The sequence below is a fragment of the Patagioenas fasciata genome, chromosome 20 (genome assembly GCF_037038585.1).
Source record: "Patagioenas fasciata isolate bPatFas1 chromosome 20, bPatFas1.hap1, whole genome shotgun sequence".
NCBI classification, from domain to species: Eukaryota; Metazoa; Chordata; class Aves; order Columbiformes; family Columbidae; genus Patagioenas; species Patagioenas fasciata.
In genome coordinates this window covers 11,217,814-11,238,571 of record NC_092539.1, presented here as the reverse complement: position 1 = coordinate 11,238,571, position 20,758 = coordinate 11,217,814, and the positions used below count along the sequence as shown (strand labels likewise).

General features: G+C 46.1%; 2 protein-coding genes across 12 annotated transcripts in view; both read right to left on the bottom strand.

Moving 5' to 3' along the window:
• Positions 1–38: 38 nt before the first annotated feature.
• Positions 39–14,927, bottom strand: GOLGA1 (golgin A1). Of its 5 annotated transcripts, XR_011741999.1 has the most exons (24): positions 14,853–14,927; positions 14,177–14,484; positions 12,629–12,719; positions 12,043–12,117; positions 11,451–11,548; positions 10,959–10,991; positions 10,594–10,722; positions 10,157–10,305; positions 9,633–9,744; positions 9,415–9,510; positions 9,081–9,206; positions 8,628–8,723; positions 8,101–8,196; positions 7,696–7,848; positions 7,368–7,463; positions 7,071–7,160; positions 6,236–6,338; positions 5,664–5,821; positions 5,030–5,191; positions 4,478–4,537; positions 3,509–3,679; positions 2,948–3,034; positions 2,704–2,857; positions 39–511 (listed from the first exon to the last, which is right to left on the bottom strand). XR_011741999.1 is itself a non-coding variant. In XM_065854076.2 (23 exons), exons 2-23 carry the CDS (start codon positions 14,306–14,308, stop codon positions 2,777–2,779), a joined length of 2,394 nt encoding a protein of 797 aa, XP_065710148.2. In that variant the 5' UTR covers positions 14,309–14,484; positions 14,853–14,927; the 3' UTR covers positions 537–2,776. The 5 variants fall into 5 exon arrangements, 4 of the variants coding, with proteins under 4 accessions (XP_065710148.2, XP_065710149.2, XP_071673358.1 ...); XM_065854076.2 differs by lacking the exon at positions 39–511 and having other exon boundaries at positions 537–2,857; XM_065854077.2 differs by lacking the exon at positions 39–511 and having other exon boundaries at positions 537–2,857; positions 10,157–10,293.
• A 463-nt stretch (positions 14,928–15,390) lies between these two features.
• SCAI (suppressor of cancer cell invasion) overlaps positions 15,391–20,758 on the bottom strand; it is a 31,082-nt gene continuing 25,714 nt past the window's right edge. For 6 of the 7 annotated variants that reach the window (XM_065853693.2, XM_065853692.2, XM_071817535.1 and 3 more), the window contains 4 exons: positions 19,070–19,142; positions 18,444–18,617; positions 18,128–18,228; positions 15,391–17,043 (listed from right to left, as the gene is read on the bottom strand). In XM_065853693.2, the coding sequence (XP_065709765.1) occupies positions 16,894–17,043; positions 18,128–18,228; positions 18,444–18,617; positions 19,070–19,142 (498 nt within the window). In that variant the 3' untranslated portion in view covers positions 15,391–16,893. The remainder of the gene's footprint in view (positions 17,044–18,127; positions 18,229–18,443; positions 18,618–19,069; positions 19,143–20,758) is intronic. The other variant, XM_071817532.1, reaches the window with a different exon arrangement.

Below are 20,758 nucleotides of genomic sequence, written 5' to 3'. Positions count from 1 at the left end.
CTAAGATGCAGTAAATAGAATATAAATATCACACATAATCACCCATGGTTTGATTTTTATATTCTTGTCCATCCTACAAAGTCAAGAAAATACTTCAGAACTTATTAACTTATTGATGTGTTAGTGTGTCCTCACCTTCTGACAGACTCATGTAAAGCAAAATGAGCCGCCTCCTGTGAGTGGGGACATGGATGTTTTATCCCCGATCTGTTCACACTGCCCACAGCGTCCCAGGGCCAGCGGGGGCTGTTTCGTGTCCCCAGGGAAGGGACTCCCCGTGTGCAGCTGCTCCATCCCGGTTCCTGCGGCTGCTCCAGGTGCAGCGGAGCCGCCCCAGCTCAGAGCCCGTGGCAGGAGGACTCGGACTCGGTCCTGTCCCTGAGGACTCGGTCCCGTCCCCAGGTGCCGCCCCACAGCAGTGCTGACACACCCTACAGGATGGGGTTTGGGTCACGCTTTAACGTTCTCTCAGTTTTAAATAGCTACAGCGTCCCAGTAGAGATAACCAGAACTATAGTGAGAAAGAAATCAAGATGAGGGTTTTGATCCAAAATGTATTGCACCACAAATTTCATAGTGTTTCATAATACAATTCATATTTACAGCACAGAAGGAAAGAAATCCAATGGCCATAGAAAGGATTATGTATACAAGGGAAAGTGCATTAGCTTTTTAATACATGTATACACACCGTTCTTGCTCTGATATCTGAGGAAAATTCAACACTTAAGAACTCCTTTATGGGAAGTTGATCCTGTATGAGCTTTGGGATCTTAAACTGAAGTTGTGTAAGTGAGCACAGCGTGTGAGGTCCTGTCCCTCTGCTCGGGCTGCCTGTCCTGCTTTTCCTGCTGCTCAGCAGTAACCTTTCAAGCCAGGATCAACACAAACCGATTAGTCATTCAGCAGGATCAGCGAGAGCAGAGGGAGCCCTTGCAAACAGGACACGCTGAGGAAAGAGACCTCAGACAATAAAACCTTCCCAAAACCAACACGGTTACCCTGTTCCTGCTTTGTTTCAGTAGAGAAACAATTGATCTAAATTTGCTTTTGGATTGTCTGTTTTCCCGTTAGAGCACAGCTGTACTCCCAAACACCTCTCCACGCTGCGCCATGGGTCTGGTTACTAAACACCATGTTTGGACAAGTTGCAGCGTACTAAAAAACTCCTTCTGTTTTTCTCAACTTCAAACCAATCCACCAGCACTAGGTGAGGAGTGTCATGGTGCGCAGGTCACCCTGCCAGGACCTGCGGCTGGAGGCAGCTCAGGGCCAGGTCAGCGCGTTCACCGAACCGACACCTGCACCACCACGAGGTCACCGGACCCCGTTGGCAAAGCAACGTAAAACCCGGACGGTAACCGCATCTCCGCTAGAGGACAGGTTCAGTTTGCTTGAATATATTCAATAAAAGTATCATTAGTAGCACAAACCTCATTTAAGAGAACGGCCAGAATCGCCGCCTGCTCATTGAATCCCATACATCTGTAGATTTTTGAAAGTACACCCCGTTTTTAAGCAGTTGGACTTGCTGCTGCTGCCCGTTTTCATCTCGGTTTCACAGCGGCGTCAGTAACTACGGGTGAGGTTGTGGCTCCGCTCTGAGACAAGCGCCACCTTGGTCCCCTTAGGGGGAAGGGAAGCAAGCTCCTGGAACCACGATCTTTTTATGAAGAGTTGAATTTTGCCCTCAAAACCAAAAACCTCCCGAGCAGCGTTTCTTTGACCATGTAGTGGGGACATGGTTAACGGCCCACGACATGGTCATGAAGTTTTCAGCATGTGAAGCACAGAAAACCGCACCCAAGGAGGCGATACCGGTTATGGGGTTTGTTACTAGCGAACTTGGAAGAAGAAAAAAGAAAATCAACCTGCTTAGTACCAATATTCTTCCCCCTTTGTCACTAGATTATTATTTCTTTTTAAATAAAAGGCATTCTCAGTGTGCACTTAAGATACCTGGAATTCAGCTTAAAAAATTTAAAATGGTTTACTACCCCTTCTTGCCAACGCTCCCAACCTACGGCACAGGCTGACAGATGAGTTTTAAAGGCGACTGAGTATTAGGTACTATAATTAAGACCATTTTAAATATTATTTTTTCTTTAAGAAAAGTAAAATCAGACAACTCTAAAGTTGTGCTCTCAAATTAAATAATTATCATCAACATGCAGCCTTCGGGGCTGCAGGCCAGGATATATGCACCTTAAATTACACAGTGATATGAAAAAATGCGAACTATTAGTTGTGTCAGTATAACAAGGCAAGGCAGATTTCGTTTTTGGTTAAAGCTCCTATTCCTGTTCTTCAAAAGGCTTTTCAAACACTCAATACAGTGCTGCCAACATGGTTTTTCCATGGCTTGCTCTGCACAGCGAGATGGGAGCTTCTCTGTGCCGGAGCCGCTCGGCTCAGCACCGTGGGACAGAAGCTGAGCCACCGGCCCAACGGCCGCATGGGGCAGAGGCCGGAACCGCCAGCACTGGTGTCCATTGGTGACCGGCACCGCGTGGCGCCAAGGAACCCAGACCCACCAGCACAAGGAGCGACCTCCACCGGGGGCCATCGAGCCAAAGGTCCCACAGCCAACGCAAAAAAGGTGTTCGGGTTCGTAGTGAAAATCTCTCCTTGCACAGTATTAGCTCTGTAAACAGTGTCAAAGTTCTTGTACAAAATACTGCAACGACAGTGATTAAGACACACCTGAATTAGCGTGTTCAGCGTTCTTTTCACAGAAAAAAGTGGCTGGCTGCTGACTGCCCATCTGCAGGTTCCCTTAAGGCCACAGTGTCCTCGGGCTGGAGATGGACGGCCGGATACTGCCCTTCGGAGACGGCTTGGACCCAAACCACGACATCTGGGACAGGAAAGCACAATACAGGTTCTGACATGTTTCACTCTGTGTGCTGGGAGTCCCGTTAGAGCACAAGTGGGACAGAACCCTTACCTTGTACTCCAAAGTCTCTTTAAGCATGTTTTCTTCCTCTTGTGAAAAATTCAGTAACACAGAAACAGCTTTAATTAGGTGGAATGCCTGAAAGAGACCACAGTGTTTGGTTGCTTATGATGCTCTCAGGCTCTGCATTCTGGACTATGGTGCAGCAGAGTTTTGCTGCAGGTTTGGTCACAGATTTTCTCGATCCAACCCACTGACTTGCAATCAAACAAAGCACATTGTTGGCATGACTTCTGCCCCTTTTGACACAACGTGGAGAATGTGAAGGAGCTCCAAATGCACAAGGAATTACGTCTTACAGATCAGCAGCGAGTGGTCTGTGTCTCAGATCTTTAAGTTCCAGACATAATTAACTCTTTAAAAACCATGATGTTTCCCTTTCCTTTAGTCCCTAATAATCTGTACTTCCAAACATACCACTGTTAGCTATTTTGCTTCATTGTGCTAAATCAGGCAACAACTTTTTAAGTGTAGAAGTAAGGAACTGGCATAGAAGGCGGCAGTTTCTAGAGAGAGACTGACTTGGAAAGAGAAGGTACACGCACATCTTACCTCAGATTCCCGGCAGGACATGAATTTTAGTACAACATGTTTAAGGTATTCAAAGTTTATCTCCCTCGAGTCATTTAAATCAGAGTTGTTTGTGACAGTCACAGAAGCGTTAGGCACTTCAGAATTTGCTTTTTCACGCACTTCAGGTACCTCACTGTCAGGCCTTATTTTCTGAAAAAGAAAAAGAGAAGTACATTCTATACTCTGTCAGCTTGGTGCTGGGAGAGGAGCCGGGTCCAGGACGCCTAACTCGTGTCCACAAGGTGGGTACGACCTGGGCATCAACAGAACCAGCTTCTCATCCCACACGGGGCCGCGGCAGAGCAGAGCCCTCCCCTCTGCCCACACTCCGGGTCAGACGCCAACTGCCGACAGCGTCCTGTGGACATCACCCAACCCACCATGGAACTGGCTCCATGGCAGAACAATCACCTGATCCTTTCCTTTTATCACTAAGCTGCTCTGGGCCTTTCAAACGTGGGCTTTCCCCAAAACAATTTTCAAGCTCAGAACAAAAATAATATCAGGATATGTTAAAACCTATAGAAGATTTTTTTCTTGGAGAGAAAAACTGTTGTAAGAGGGATTAAAGGGAAACTTTCCCTGGGGCAGATATCACTCCCACGGTAAAACTGAGCTGAATGGCAGCAAAGCAGCAACCAAACCTCAGCTGTTCCCCCTACAGAAATGTATTAGAGGTTCCCACACACAGGTCTGCTACAGCTCCAATTCTCCATTGCAAGAGCTGAGTGGGGATGGCCACCTGTCCCACCATTCATTCAATAACTGATCCCGACTAACACACTTCCTTCATTTACAGGTTCACCGATCTGCCTGCAAACACAAGGGAGCTGCAGACATCCCCAGTACAAAAATCCACTCAAGCTGGTAGTCAAGCTTTTGGAGTTAGGAGTGCAAGGAACTGTCAGTAAGTGCCAGCTGAAGAGACCGAACAGGCCTAACCCTTACCAGCTCTTTCTGGAGGGTTTTCTTGAGTTCCGTCATCCTTTGCTGTAGCTGCTTTATCATCTGTAAGCAGAGTGAAGGATAGTGTTGATACAGTATTCACTGCCAGGACACATTCTGACCCACAGGTACCTGGAAAAACCCATGACTAACAAATGGTAATTAATGAAACAATCATTGCACAATGTTGGCAGCTCTGAAGAAGCAACCTGAATGTCTTGCCTGTCTGGCTGCACACGTCAGCAGGTGTGTGACAGCACAGTGGAGCGAGCTGAATTCACACAAAAGGGCTCTGCGGGAAACCTGAAATGGTATCATTTGGTGCATCTTTCCTCCAACTAGATGAGGATTCCTACAATCCTGGCTGCAGTTTTTTTACCCACTGTTGCTAGAATCTTGTACAATCCAGAGGAAAAAAAATTTACTCACAGAATCCTGGATTCAGACTGGACCTGCCATTTTGGTAAGCTTATCCTTCTAAGGCTGCAGCATGGGCAGCAACATTATTAGGTTTCCTAATTAAAAGGGACAAGACTACCAGCTGTTTCAGTTCACCTTGTTTTTCTCAGCCAGTTGCTGTTCCAGCTCTCTGTTATCCTTCTGAAGCTGCGTGACATCTGCAGCTGCTACCTCTCCGTTCTGCTCCACCACACAGTTTTCTGGAGAATGGAAATGGTTGTTGTTCAAGGCTCCCATTGATTCCTCTAGTTCTGAAACCTACAAAAATGAAAAGAGCAAACTGCAGAGATATCGCGACATTTGCAGCCCAGGGAGACAGCAAGACTTCTTTTTGGTTGCTGTTTATGTGGCAGGGTGGTGGTCGTTGCTTTTTTAAACCAGAAGCATTAGTGGTGGTCTAGCTGGCTACATCTCTCTCTGCCCTGCTTAATACTTTTTGGTCTCTGTCTTATTGGTCTCATAATGGTTCCCTCAAGACATTTTATGAGTCAAATAAGATAAGGCATCATCCTTCATAAACCAGTTCTAGATCTGGCAGGAAGAGCTTTCTTTAGGAAAACAGTGAACAAATGATACTGGCAGCCTATGCTGCTGGTGTTCCAGGTCACGAGCCAGTTGTCGGAGTGAACAGCTCCCAGCAGGCACCACCAGCACGACACAACTGGGGTCTCCTGCACATGCGCCTGTTTCCTGAGAAGTCTGAGCAGATCAGCTTTACAACTCAACTCACGTTTTTCTCATGTTCTCTGGTAAACAGGCACTCCTGGACCTGCAGCTTTAGCTCATCAATTTCCCTTCTTGCTGTTTCTTCTTTCTCCGCTGCTCGGCTGCTGCTGGCTTCCATGTCAGACTGCAGCTGATGCATCTGCAGCAAGACAGCTTCACGATCTAAGAAAGGAGAGACCTGCATAGCATCAGTCGACTGAAGCAAATGGGAGTTACCAAGTATTCAACAAAGCAAGTTACAGTGACAGGAAATCCTGACCTTTCTGCCTTGTTCTCTTGTAAAGACAGAAAGACGATGGAATTTGAACCACCCAAGCTCACATGCATGCTCACAATCAGAGCAGAAAGTACAGCAAGATTTCTTATTTTATGGTGTATAAACATAAGATCTGGATTTTAAAAAGTGGTTTTAAGAACACGGTGGAGAGACTATCCGACGGTTACTGAGGGATACAAGACTTTGAAAACTCTAATAGATAATACATGGAAGAGAAATCTAGAATTATTAACATCTATAAACAGGCAAGCTCAGAACTAGACACTGTACTTGGATGAAGCAGACTCGTTTGGTCTAACCTTGACTGAGTTGGTTGAGCTCTTCCTTCTGTTTCAGAAGTGTATCACATTTTTCAGCGATCAGCTGGTCTTTTTCCTCTACTAAGGAAGCCAGATGTGAAACCTTCAAAGCAGGCAAACGAACAAACACACGTCATTAAAGATATAAAACTAGAAGGGGGCATTGAAAGATTTTAGCATCGCTCAGGGGTTCAGAATGTTTGTTTGTGGGAAGGACTGGAGAGGGGTGTTCGTATCGGTGACGATGGCCGTGGGTGGTATCTGTGACTGGGCTGCCTGGGCTCCGTGCCAGGCAACACAACACCTTGCAAAGAGGTTTGTGCCGCATCAGTGTTACAGTGTGCACGTCTGACCTATCCAGAGACTCACAGAAGGCACCACCTCCCTGACGCTGACCTCATTAAAAGACACAGCAGCTGATGCGCTGTAAGAGCTGAAACACCCGGTGCTGCCCATAAACCCTGTGCCTGTCCCAGCTCGTCCCGCAGCCGGCAGCTGTAACACTTGTGTTCACTTGCTGCTAGCTGGGCTTCCCCTCAGTTGTTCATATTCAACTGCCCCAACCTGCCGGAACTCAAGCCCACAAACTCCTCAGCGTCCTCAGCCTCGCAGTCAGTAGCATTTTACACTCGTCCAGCGGAATAACTCATGTTGATTGCAGGCAATAACATCCTGAGGCTCCAGGTTTACTGAGGCAAGCACTGCTGTCTTGCATGCTGTCGCTAAGATTCTGATTAATGCTCCTGACTGTTAGGATAATTAAGTCCAAATCTAGTCTGATCTGTGAAAGGTGGGGAACACCCAAATACATTCTAGACTGTTGGTATTAACCAACCTGTTGTTCTAATTCCTCTCTTTGTTTTCGTGTTTCTTCCAACGCTTTGGCAATTTCGACACTGACAGTCTCTCTGCTGCTCAGTTCACTCTGCAAACCAAAAATAATTCGGAGGTTACCTGAAACGACTAAAATCAAGTCCGTGTCTCATCTGCAAATCCAAATCCATGCGCAGCTAGAATTTATGGGTGTTCTAACACACAATTATTCACGCTTCCAAATCAGAGCTGCTGTTTTGTTTTACTGCACTGCAGCTGCTTGCACAGAACCGATGTCAGAGGCCCATCAAGCCCTTACCTTTAGCCTGTTCAATTCAGATTCCTGTTTTTTTAAAGAGTTCTCATACTCTTCTCTGCTTCCATTAAGATTTTCATTCTCCTTCTCCAACTGGCTCTGTAAAATAAAGATTGCTTAAATACTAAGAACAATTATACAAATGCGTTGTTTAAACAATTAAACACATCAAATGCTTTGTTCGCGTTTAGTTTCTCAAAGTAAGAGATCTTCTATTACAACGCTAGGAGCTCTGAATCAGAACATTCAGACTGTGTAAAGTCTACAAGCCGCACTAGAATTACTTTCTGAAGAAGACTCCCATGGCCCACTGAACAGCTTCTGTACTTACAATCTTGTGCTGAGCGGCTGTTTTATCAAATTCCCGAGCTGCTTCGAGAGCAGCAATTTGAGACTCCAGCTCAGTAACTTTCTGATCGTACTGTTGTTTCTCACTTAAAATCTGTTGCTGTAGTTTACTTCTTTCGTCTTCTAGATCAGTTTGCTTAAGGGAAATAAAGAACACTACGTTAAATAGTATTTTGAAGCCCTGACAACAATCAGACAGCATTCTGTGAGACACACTCAAACTGAAGCAACGCTCCTTTGGAGCACCATATGTCCATATACAGACTCTTGTTCAGGAGACAAACAAGGGGAAACCACTCGGGTAACAACAAAGAGAGAAATGAGTGTTTCTGGGGATGCTGGAGACTGATCTGCTACTGGTCAATGAAACATCATGCAGCATACTCACCAGCTTCTGCAGCTTGAGATCCTGCTCGGCAGCTGCTTCTTTGCTCTTTTTCAATGCTTCTGTTGCAATCTGTAGTTTTTGTTCCAGTTCTTTATTCTAAAATACAACCATACATTAAATTCCTTATCCATTGGCACCCATGTTATTAGAAAAAACGTAGGGAATGTGGGATGACCAGCAGGGGAAGGCAGAAGGTAAGCATTAAAACCATTAAACCACATCTAGGTCAGAGACTGCCTATGTGACATCACCGATTGAAGAACTCTGCCCCCAGCAACACCTGCGCTTCAGATGGTTGTCTCCTAGGCCAGGGAAGCCGCACATGAAACCTCGACCTTCAGAACCTCTGGGCCCTTCTCCACCACTGGTGGGAGATGACCAGAGACACTGATCAGTTACACTTGCCTTTGAAGTCAAAATGTGACACGTTTATCACCTTTGGCTGAGAGCACAAGTGCAGAGAGGGGAGCAGGTACAGGGCGTAAAGAGGCTGGAAACAGTGGGAATTCGCAGTGAAAAAGCAATACCTGTGTTTCCAATCGCTTCACCATCTCAGCATGAAGCGCTCTGTCTGTTCGTATCTGCTGCCTGGTTTCATCCACTTTCTGCTCAAGAGCAGTTTTCTGAAGATTATGTTGACACGAACAAGAGGAAGGAAGGACAGAGAGATAAGAGTTTTTTAAATTAAGATTTTAATTTATATTTCATTAATAATGTCAAACTAAACCAGAACAGTTATTTTGATGTGCAATACAGCTTTGCTGTCGGGAAACAGCGAGTTTGGTGCTTATGGCATAAAGTCTCCACAGATCATGTTGCCCTGGAGATGATATAATTAAGATTACAAATGCCAATATATACTGAAGGGACAAATGAGCCTGCGTTCCATTATCATACATTCTTTCCATGTGTGACAAGTAACATACATCCTAAAAAACTCTAAGACTGCACTTTTAAGCAGTCTATAAATATATAATTACCTCCTTGAGTAGCTCCTGCACATGTTCATCCCCTGAAAGATTTCTTTCTAGCTTATTTTCCAAGGAAGACACTTTTTCCTGCAGCTGTTCAGCGAGTTTATGTCTCTCAGCAAATTCAAGAGTCATCTGCGGGAACACGAAATCACAGAATCTTGTTTGTAGTGAAGCTTTCAGCTAATCCACTGCAGTTTGACTTTAAAAAGTACCGCCAGAAAGAGAAAAGTCCATTATGATCCCAAACCACTATCTAGATACCAAATTTCAGGCTCACATTGCATACTCAAGCATACACCTCTACACCAGCCAACAGCAGATGCATCTGAAAACACTTAACCTTTTGCTTGTCTTGTTCATATTCCACCTTCAGAGCTTCATGCTCCACCCGTAACATTTCCAGTCTCTTCTCACAACCAGAACCAGCAAGTCGAGCCTAAAAGTTTTGAGAAATTACTTGCTTTGAAACTTCCATTTCCGTAACACATAACTGGTATCTAATCCAACTTCTGCAGACAAGCAGCTCTTGGAATCAAATCTCACTTGACTCGAACTTACATTTTGCAGGTCTACAGAAAGCTGCTGAATGACAGTTTGTAGCTCCTGTTCTCTTGACTCCAGAGCAGTGATCTTACTCTCCGCATTTGTCTCAGCTGTCAATAGTTCATCTCTTCACAGAAAGAGAATAAAAAAAAGTGACATACTGTTCCAGAAAAATCATCTTTAGCAGATAATTCTGCTTCTTATGAAAAGAGACGAGGCAACATCCACAAGATTTTCTAGTCCTAAAACCAGCCACTGCTTGATTACACATTCTCCAAAAACAAATGACAGTTAAGCATTCAAACTATGAAAAAAAGAGAAATCGTAACAAGCTTACAAAATGCTAAACAAGTACTACTGCAATTGGCTTGAAAAGAAACATAAACTTGTCGTGCACATCCACATGGTCACACCATTCACCCAGCTCACTACACACACCAGCTGCTCCCACGGACAGGAGTGGGCAGGCGGTGGCAGCGTGGGAAAGGCGAGCGCAGCTCGTCCTGGCTGCATGTCCTGTCCGTACGTCCCATCCGTACCTGTGCGCCTGCAGCTCCAGCAGCCGCTGCTGCAGCGCCTCGAGGTCGCTCCGGAGCCCACAGGCCTCGCGGCGGGCACGCGTCAGCTCCCCAGCACACGCCTCCAGCTCCCGCTCTCTGCTGCTCAGAGATTCTTCCTTTTGCAAAAGCTGAACATTAGAACGTTATCTTTGACAATACAGGTGACCTGATGACACTGATAAAGTCTTCTCATTGAAACTTGTCTCTTTTATCCAGCTATAAGCTGTATTAAATAATAAATAACCCCCAGAAAAGCCTCTGTAACGCTGCATGCGTGTACCTGCTGTCGGGATTTTGACACTGACCAAGACCATACACAAGCGCTAAGGCTAAAACAATTAATGCAGAGCTACCACTAGTTTGGTATTCTAACAGAAATATTAGGAAAGGAAAAAACCAGTTTAAAATGATCTTACCATGTGTTTAACTTTGGCAATCTCCTGCTGCTGAAAGCCCTCCAGCTCATCCATTTCATCCCTTTTTTGAAAAAGGTTCAAACTCTGCTCCTTCATTTCTCGTAACTGTGTTTCAAGCACTTTTTTTTCCTGATAAACCAACAAAAACAAAAGGAATCCAGGAATATCTGTGTGCTCATTTTGAGTCAACGGGAGCTCAGTTAAAACTCTCCTGGAGCATTGGGGCCGATAACTAATGCAAATCTCTGGCCTCTCCCACTGAACAAAGATCAAATACAAAGGGCTGAACAGAGCTGAGCTGTAGAAAGTGTGCAGGCTGGTGTTTATAAATATGAACACAGAAAAAATCCACAAAGTTTAATTACCTTTTCAACTTGACCCAGTTTTTCCATCCACTCCTGAACAAGAAAGGAGGAAAAAAAAACAAAATCAATTTGTAGAGTTTCAAGGACACCATGGTTAAAAAAAAATAAAAAGAATTTGTACTGCTAACATTGAACTAAGTTGTGGTAATGATTACAAATAACCCGCAGAAGAAAAGGAACAGCTAGTTGTTTTAATACTAAACACCGAGGAATCACTTACACTACCTGAATACAAAAGCTTTATGCAAGTAAAAGAAAATAAAAGTGACAACGGGTTTACTGCACCTGAATCTTACCAAACACAAGCACAAGCTCAGCCTTAAAACAGTAACAGTCAGAACAAGGACAAGTCCTGCACCATTTCTGGCGCATGAACTGAACACTCCCCTCTCCCCAGCGCTGACAGGCTGAGCGCACCCAGCGCTGAGCAGCTTTTAATGAACGGTCACACCTGCTTCAGAGCCCGAGCTCGTGTCCCAGGGCCCCCGGTACCTGGTCCTTCTTTTCCAAGGCCAAGGCCATTCCTTCTGCCATCTTGGCTCGACTGGCCTGGTGAGCTTCGTTCTGCTCCTGGAACTTCCTCATGGAGGCTGGCAATGCAAAAGCACCGGCTGTGTTAAAAACTCAGCTTGGAAAACAGCTTCTCAGTTTTCTATAAGTTATTTATAACTTTAAAGAGTTGCTTCTGCAAGCAATGAGCCCCACCTCGACTCTTTAGCACTAACGCTGTGCCGCTCATCGCCTCACACTGCTCGTGCCCTGGACAAATGCCAGAAACCCCAGCACACGGCAGTGCCGTTCCGCACGGGATTAGAGCAAAGCTGAAGCTTCAGAAAGGGCCCTCTTGCTCATTAGCCCCAGATGTGGCAAAAGGAGCACAAGAACAACTTTGTTCAACAGCCACCACGCTGCTGCTGCTCTTTATGCTGTAAATAGGGCAAGAACTGTGTTCTAATTCTTTGTAAGCTAGAAGCGCACAGTTTGAAAGGCAATGATTAAACCATCTGTACAGCAAACCTGCTGCCTTCCAACCATAACAGTGTTCAACTTAAAGAAAAAAAAAAAGAAAAAGAAAAGTACGTACAATCCTGATGCTTTTCTAATGCATTTTCAAGCTTCTCTTTTATCTTCTGCAAGTTTCGGATCTGATCAGCATAATCTTGTGTGAGGAGGGAGAAGCACAGACCAGGAATGAACAGACATTGGGGAAGAAGTTTTTAGGGGGAAAAAAAAAAAGAAAAAAAAAAAGAAAAAAAAAAGAAAAAAAAAAAGAAAAAAAAAAAGAAAAAAGGATGAGTGGAAAATGATGATGATTTTCAAACCAGAAAATCATTCCTGTGGAGGAAAATTGGGTGACTACAACAACGAACACAAGCGAGTAGTTCTGTACTGTCCGTAGGGTAAATGGTTGGTACAAACAGGAGGATCTGTCCTGGGCGTGCTGGTTACACAAAAAAAGGCAGAACCAGAGAGTGAAGCACTAACCCCACTTTTTTTCTCCACTCAAGAGCGGTGACCTATTGAGCTGTGTCTGGGAAAGGTCCCTCTCCCTGGAGGACGGGGCAGCTCACAGTGTGTGCACCCTGTCCACACCGCGGCTCCGCGGCCCGGCCCTGACTGGGGCTCCCGCTCGCCCAGCACCAGGGTTTTATACGTATTCAGACACGTACCAGACAGCTTCACCTCCAGCTTCCTGATCTGTTCATTTCTCCTGAGGAGCTGGGAAGACAGATCCTCTCTAGAGCTGCTTCCGTCAGAAGCCTTGGGAGGAAAACAACACTCGGGTAACTCACAACATTCAGGAAAAGCGATCCTGCCACATGCTAACTCTATGATATTAGTGTTGTCCCCCTAGGAATAATGCTGCAGCTTTTCGAATAAAGGAGAGAGTTGTACTAGCACAGCAGAATGTGTAAAAAACACTGAAGTGGCAAAACAGGGATTAAACAGTCAGCTCTGCGCTGCCAGCCCGCTCCATGAGATACAGCGCTCCTAAAGAAGCTGGAGCTGAAAACTATTTGTTCCAACCGATCGCTGAGGACACGGCACCACAGAATGGCTATGGAAAAAATCCAGCTCTGCAGGACGGGGTGCAGAAAGGGTCCGGGCTAAAGTCTTTTGGAAAACCCCGTAAGGAGAAATGAACCAGTAACGGCAGCAGCCTGGCCATGCAACCGGCTCTCCGTGCAGAGTCTGCTGCGGAATCGGCTTAGGATTCTCTGGGGGGTGCTTTCCTCCACAAAAATCAATATTAAGAGCAGTTAAATGAATATTGCTAAAGCAACCAAATCTTGAAGGCTTTCTGAAAGCCACTCAAGACTTCAGCGGCTGTTGTTATTTGTTTTCTGTCCTCTAAACTCAGAAGATGGTCAATGAAATTTCAAAAATCAGAAAAACACAAGACTAACATACTTCCATTGTAAAATTTATCTGAACATTAGGAGTTCTAGCTCTCTGCTTAATAGAATTGGAATTGCAACTGAGCTTCAGAAAAAGTGAGTTAAAACTCAAATGGGTAAATAACTTCTCCATTTTGCAGACAGCAAAAGAGAATCACGAGGCAACTTGCTGCAACACAGCGGGTACCACTGGCTCCAACAGTGGCACGACACTGTGGATTAATCCGGGTTTGAAAAAGGGGCAGAGGTGCCAGAGCACTACAGGGTTTCATTTTACCCTCATGCTCTTGGAATTACACAGTTTGTGTAAACAACACTTTACAATGAGAGTTTAAAGCAGACACTGGAGGAACTACAACAGCTCTGCGTGCAGCTGAACCGAACACACGTTGCACAAACAACGTGTTGGAGTAGGAAGAGCATCAGGAAGCTGAGAGGTAAACATGGGCCCATAGCAAGACCACGGCTGCCCAGTATCTACCTCACCTCCCTCCTGCTTCAGTAACTGAGTTTACAAATAGGTATCGCACAGGTCGCTACAGCTTTAGTCAATGTTTTATGTCTGCTGAACAATGTTCTGCATTGGGACAGCTTTGTAACTCCTGTTTCCGTGGGAATAGGAGCCTCCTAGTTACTACAGCTAACATACAAACATTCTCTTCAGTGTTTTAGTTTATACAAGCTAATGATTCATTTACACATCAAAGTGTACAAACCCAGCACAATATGCATCAAATTCATACACAAGACTTAAAATGATTGTCTGTATAGCTGCATATGCTGTAAGAGAAATCAAATAGAAAGCAAGGAGCAGCTTACAAAGTCATCCCCGGAGTCGGCTCCGGAGGCGATGGACTCCCTGCTGACGGAGCGGGGGATCCGCGCGGCGCCCCCGGGCCGGGGGGCGATCGCCGCCTCTTCTGCCAGCTTCTTCTTCAATTTCGCAAACATCTTCCCGCTCTGCAGCGCTGAAACAGCCAGACACTTTGAAAGCCACTATCTCCAGTCCAGTTAATACACTGACGCTCTGTTTAAAGCTTCCAGACGCAGAGATTTAATTTTGTGCCTCATCCACTCAGTCTTATTGCATTTCTAGTTCCATTTAAGCCTTCGCAGCCCGACAGCACCTGCGAATTAGAGACATGGTTTCCACACTCAAAATTTCAACGCGTATTAAACATTTAACTAAATGCCTTTTCCTCTCACACCTGTTACCAGAGGCGAAGCAGCAGCTCGCCCGAGCAGAGCCCTTTAAAAACAAACCACCCCCAACCGAACCCCAGCCGCGGCTCCGGGCGGTGGGGCCGGCCTGGCCTGAGGGGAAGCGCCCGGGGGGTGGTCGGGGGGTCTCCGGGGCTTCCCCGCAGCCCGTCCCCTCCCAGGGAGTGAGGATCAGGGCTTGGCCCGCCCGGGCGGGTCCGCGGCAGCTGCTGCCCCGCTCTGAGGCAGCCGAGGGCCGCCCCCATTCCCCGGTCCCGGCCCGTCCCGCGCTCACCGCCCCGCCGGGCCCGGAACCGCGGCCGCTCCGCTGCTGACGCTGACCCGGAAGCGCCGCGCAGGCCGGAAGCAGCGCGAGCGGGTGCGCAGGCGCGGGGGGGACGGGCCCGATCCCGGCGCAGCCCCGCCCGCCGCGGTCAGCGGGGCGGCCCCGGACGAGCGGTGGCGGTTTGGTGACAGCGGAGTCCTGGGACCGCGGCGGGCAGCGCTGTCAACACACGAGAGGGGACACGGACCGCGGGGAGCCCCCGCCACGCACACGGAACCGCGGCCGGACACGGCGGCACCGGGAACGGGACACGAGTCACGGCTGGGACAGCGGTACCGGCAGCAGGAGCGGGCCCGCGCTCCGGGTGCCCCGGTACGAAGGGTTAATCGCTGCAGTGAAGAGCCGTTCTCGTTTAATCCCAGGAGGCGCGCCCCTGGCCTCCCAGAACACCCACGACAAGGGCAGAAGTTCTGTGAACGCAGGGACACTCCCGACCCTTCCCGAAGAGCCCCCCGTTCAGAAACCGTGAACCAAACCACAGGCGGTGTACTGTTTCATTCTTTTTAATACATAAACAAGTACCTATACATATATACATATTTACAATTTACACCAGCCAGTAAATGTATGCGTATTGTACATATACACACAAACGCCTAGAACACACGTGCACACACACAAACACACGCTGTAAAATGAACGCCACATCCCAGGTAACGAAGTTCTGCCAAAGTCCAAAGAAGAGCAGCACCAAGTGGTGGGGGCTCGGGACACGAGCGGCAAGACTGCTTAGAACAAACACGAGCATTCACAGATCGGCTACACGAGGGAAATTACAGAATGGATGGCGTCAGCTTCAGCCCAGCTCCAGAGCACCTCTGCGCAAACCTCCCAGCCGCGCTCCAGCAGCTCCCGCTGTTCATACCGTGCCCTCCTTGGCTGAACAGGCCCGTCAGCGCTGCTCTGCTGCCCAGACTGCAGCTCGTACGGTGGCACTGCAAACAGCCCTACCGCGATACTACAGTAATCACCAAGTTCCGCGGTTTTTTCACCTAAAAACAGACGCATGGCTGGGGTTCAGCATAAAAGCACTGATCAGACTTGCCCTTTACCACTTTTCTAGCAACCCATGGAACAGTACAAACTGACTTTTTCATCTAATAGTTCTAAATACTTCCCGTTCCTTCTGCTTGCTCACACCTGGGAGCCACGCATCCCATCCACACAGGGAGAGGAGGGATAACGCCTGCTGGAAATGCAAGAACTTGCGTCTAGCACATCAGAACGGAGAACGGCCTCTCTGGAGCACGGTGGCAGCAGCACCCGTGGCAAGGTGACCCATCTGACAGCGAGATGGGGACAGCTGGCTTAGCTTTGTCATTGTGAAACCCACTGGGCTGAGTGGGAATTATGTCCTTGGCCAGCAGTGCAAAGTTCATCTGGAAAATTGCTGTGTCAAATTTATGGGGAGCATTAAGTATCTTCATAGTGTCACTTCAAAGCCACTGCTCCAAATGCTAATTAGTTGTCCATGATTTTATCTACTTATTTGGCTAAGACTGAAAAAATATATTTGTTATGAAGGACTCTGTTTTATTGCTATTGTTGGTTTGCACTGCGTGGTTCCATCTTTACCATTTCAAATCCAGACTCTTTGGGGATAAAATATTGTTTTTCTATTGATTTTTTCCAATTTCTTAAAATTGTATAAAAATAAAGGATTTCCACAAATGTGGGGTAAAGATAACCAATAATACTTCTATGCTTAGGATCAGCTGTTGGAAATGTGGTTGATAGCCACAAGACCATAAATAAACCTCTAATGATGCTTTAGTTCAACATTTAAAAGACATGAAAACTTCTGCTTATAAAATTGATCCCATATAGAATGGAACAGCTAAACTAACAGCTGTTTATAATAACTTTTTAAAATAATGGTCCTAAATTTAAAAATAAAATCAAGTACTTCCTTTTATGATGTTCACATTATAAAACCGCACCATTCAAAATCTGTGGCCAGGGAAACCCCTCTGCAGTAAGACAGTTTCTCTTAATAGTCATCAAGGGTGTTTTCCAGGAAAACGTTCCTGACATCCAGGATGGAAGCCAGCTCCAGAATGTGCTTTTGGAGGTGAGGGTTCTCCACCGTTTCATCTCTCGGCAGCTGAGGATAAGACTCTGGATAATTTCGAGTCTCCTGCTAGAGGACAGTGAAAACACAGAGAATCAGACATTGGTTTATTTTTATACCCTGTATAAAGAAGATGGCAAAAGGCCAGTTTCACCTGGGAGGAGTCCTAATCTGTTCAGCATGCCACAGGGAGAAAATATTCTTTCAGTTTTCTCTTTCTGTTGACTCAGAAATGGTCACAGTGGCAATAAAACAGCCCATTCGTCTAAGATGGTTATTAATATGCTCACAGAAGCTTTACAAAAAAACAAAAAACAAAACCAAAAAATCCCCCCGTGCACTTATCTACTAGGCTGGAGTTAATTTCTTGAGATTATAGACATGCAAGCATCTCCAGTGGGAGATTCATCTCATCCTAAACCAAATATCTAAGACACTGGGGGCAAATCCATCCCAATAACAGAAGACCTGCTGCTTCTCCCTGATATCAGAGAAGCCAAGGCAGCTGAGGATGGGAAAGCTATGAGATGTCTGCAGTTAGCGTACATGAATACTGTATATTTCTGTGCTTCGCCTTCCATTTTCCTCCGTAACGTCTAAAATGGAGCAGGCAGTTCTTACGCCAACACTCCCATCTATAAAATGGTGTGGATCCAGCAGCAGACTTGGCTGCTGGCACCGCACTAACAAATGGGAAGGAAGATGCCATCCTCCTGTTTAGTTTAATGATTTACATTTCAAAGACCTTTCAAAATCCACTCACACTAGAATACATTCTAGCAATAACGTTCTGCTCCTCCCCACTTCCTCTTATATTCTTGTGCTATACCTTTTTAATTGTGTAGAAATAATAATCTTGAATTACTAAGGAATTTTTCTAGCAGACAAGGCTGTTCAGAGCGACATACACGAATCAGAGTGTGTCTGCTGCTCATGCAGGAGAATACGGCTTCAGCGAGGCAAAGGCTTCCCGCCTTTGGAGAGACACAAAGGCACCGATTCAATACGAGCTGTAGGCATCAGCACGTGAGCATCGGTGATCTCGCGGAAGACACAGCGATACGCTTGGCCCTGAGACCCGCCATCCCCAGGCAGAGCCGTTCCATCTGCACCGGCCTGTCCTCCCCACAAAGGGACACACATCCCTGCATACCCGGAAAATTTTGTGCATCCTCATGGTAGCCGAACAGAAGACAAATCTTGTTAGGAGCAAGCGAAGAAATTCATCCCCAAAAAACTGAAGAAAGGACTGATCTGTAAAGAAGGCAAAGAAAACTCAGTTTAGAAAGGCTTAAAAAACAAACAAACAAACAAAAAAACAAACAAAAAGGAGACTCGAGGGAAACCACTATGAATACTTGTGCATTCCCTTTATTCACTTTTCTGTCCCTTGGAAAGGCTGAACACGTAAAACCAGCACGTGCTTAAGCAGCGTGCTGAGGTTCAGCTGTGCACCTCGAGGCACGCACCTATGGAGCGGGAGTGGGTCAGCAGCTGCGCAATATCCCGGTTGATCTTTCGAAGGTAATCTTGACACTTCTCCCACAGGCCTCTGCGCATGCTTGATAATCCAGAGACAAACAGGAATGCCATTAAAGGATTGTTCAGGAAGAGCGTGAAGAGGCTGCCCCGCTGAGACTGATCTGAAAAAAGTAATAATTAAAAAAAAAAAAAAAATCAATAGACAAAGATACATTTGGCACATGAAACAGAGGTTGTCCCTGCCACGGAATGAAGTCGCTCACACACTAAATCCTGTAACAGGGGAACTACTCCTTGTGTTGTCACATCTCTGTGGCAGAGCTCTTTTCAAGAGGATGTGATGACCAGCAATAAAGGCTTATGAGGATGTGCCTCAACACCACGAGAAACTCGATTCTCTCATTGACTGTGGGAGGCCTATGTCTTCACTAATATCAGCATTGTCTGCATAAATTATTTGCCATAAACAGTAACTAAACTTTATCATACTAGTTCAGGGAACGCTAATCTGATTTAAGGATTACCTAGTGATGAAAAGCTACCTTTTCCTGAAGAATCTGAATTTTATTTGTTTGCAACTGCGGCTTGTTCGGAAATGCAATACCACACGTACCTTGCAATGCCTTGGGGTACGCTGTTGGAGAGAGCAAGCACACCAACGGCTGTCCAAATAAGTTTGTGAAGTTCTGTAACAGAGAAGAATTTTGAAGTATTGATGGTCACTTTGCTCGCTTTTGAATATTCAAGCAGATTAAAGGTACAGAGACTGTTAACGACAGAGAACACACCAACGCCCGTCACACCGTGCAGCACTGACAGTGAGGCTGACGAGCTGACCTACAGATCACAGCATGGAACTATAACCCATTGCATTTGAAAGGAATTCGAATTCTCTCATTTCCCTGCTACTGATACCAGACACTAATTCCATGGAAATATGGCTTTCAGTAGTAATATATTACTTGGAAAAAATCACTTTCTGCAATGAAAAGGAAAGCCCTTGGCTTTCAGGTCAAAATAGACTTAGCGTCTTTGCTCAATACCAGCTGAACTATCGCATCCAAGTGGTTTATTTCCCCTTTTCTTTCTAGCAGGAGGGACTATTGCTGATGAAACGGAAGAGCCCAGGGGACACAAGTTTTAAAATAAGTTTCCTTTAAAGCAAGTATGTCATGACCTCAACATCTATACCAAACCCTCAGTTTACAATACTAGTTTCACGCACTTTCCACCAACACCCTAAATATTGCCTAAGTGTCCTGTTGCCCAAGAATCTATCCAGAAACCTCCAACGACGCCTGTGTCCAGTTTCACTGCAATTACCTGGTAACAGTCCTACCCTCTGTCCATCTGGCAGGTACACTGATTGGTAGTAATTATCACCAAGGAAAAAAACCTCATTTACACAACCTCATTAGCTGTAACATGCCTCACCAAAGCAGCTTTTGTAAAACTGAAGGCTCGCAAAGCCATAGAAAATGTAAACGACCATGTCTGCATCCTATCAGTGCACACATTCAAACCAGAGCGCGAGTGCAACGCACATTCTTGCAGATTATATTCTGCAAATTGGCAGGTTACAAATGTAAGGTATACATCACCAGGAGGATTTGCTTGGGTACTCATCAAAAAGCTCGTTTTTTAATTCCTTCTGGTGTCTGCTTAATTCAAATGGACCTTTCCCTTCCGGGCAGTATATTTCAATTAAATTAGTTTCACTGAATTAATTCCATCGAAGTCTGCCAAATACTAAAGAGAGTAATCTAGTCTAATCAAAATAAAACATTTCCCATGTCTGACAGAGTGCTGACTAGTCCTAAAACCCCTTTATTTCATTAAGAGTCCAAGGGAGATTTATAATGTTAGATACTAAGGTTTGGTCTCTAATGGAGAAACAAAGACTATCACCATGAAGACAGTAAGTGCAGGCCAAGCCTGTACTACAAAGACACATCAAACTGCCGAAGGAGCCACCCCAGCCATCGCCAGCCGGATCTGAATCCACAGCGGCAGGCGACATGTTCCCAGTACCGTGTACGTTTAGTGTTCACCAACAGATCCACTCGTTGCATTCTACCTGGTATCACCCAGCTGGAGACCGAAGCAGATTCTCCACACTCGGGGAGCGGATTCGCCAGGGTTCACTCCCCACCTCCTCTGCTCCGTGTCCCAGCACGTTCGGAGCCAGAGACGCCTGCCCTGTGCGCTGTGGCAGCAGCTCTGGCAAGGAAGGTCCCACCTCTCCCTGCACAGACCCCTCCACAAAGAGTAAAACACATTCTTGTTTCAGAGTTGGCTCTGG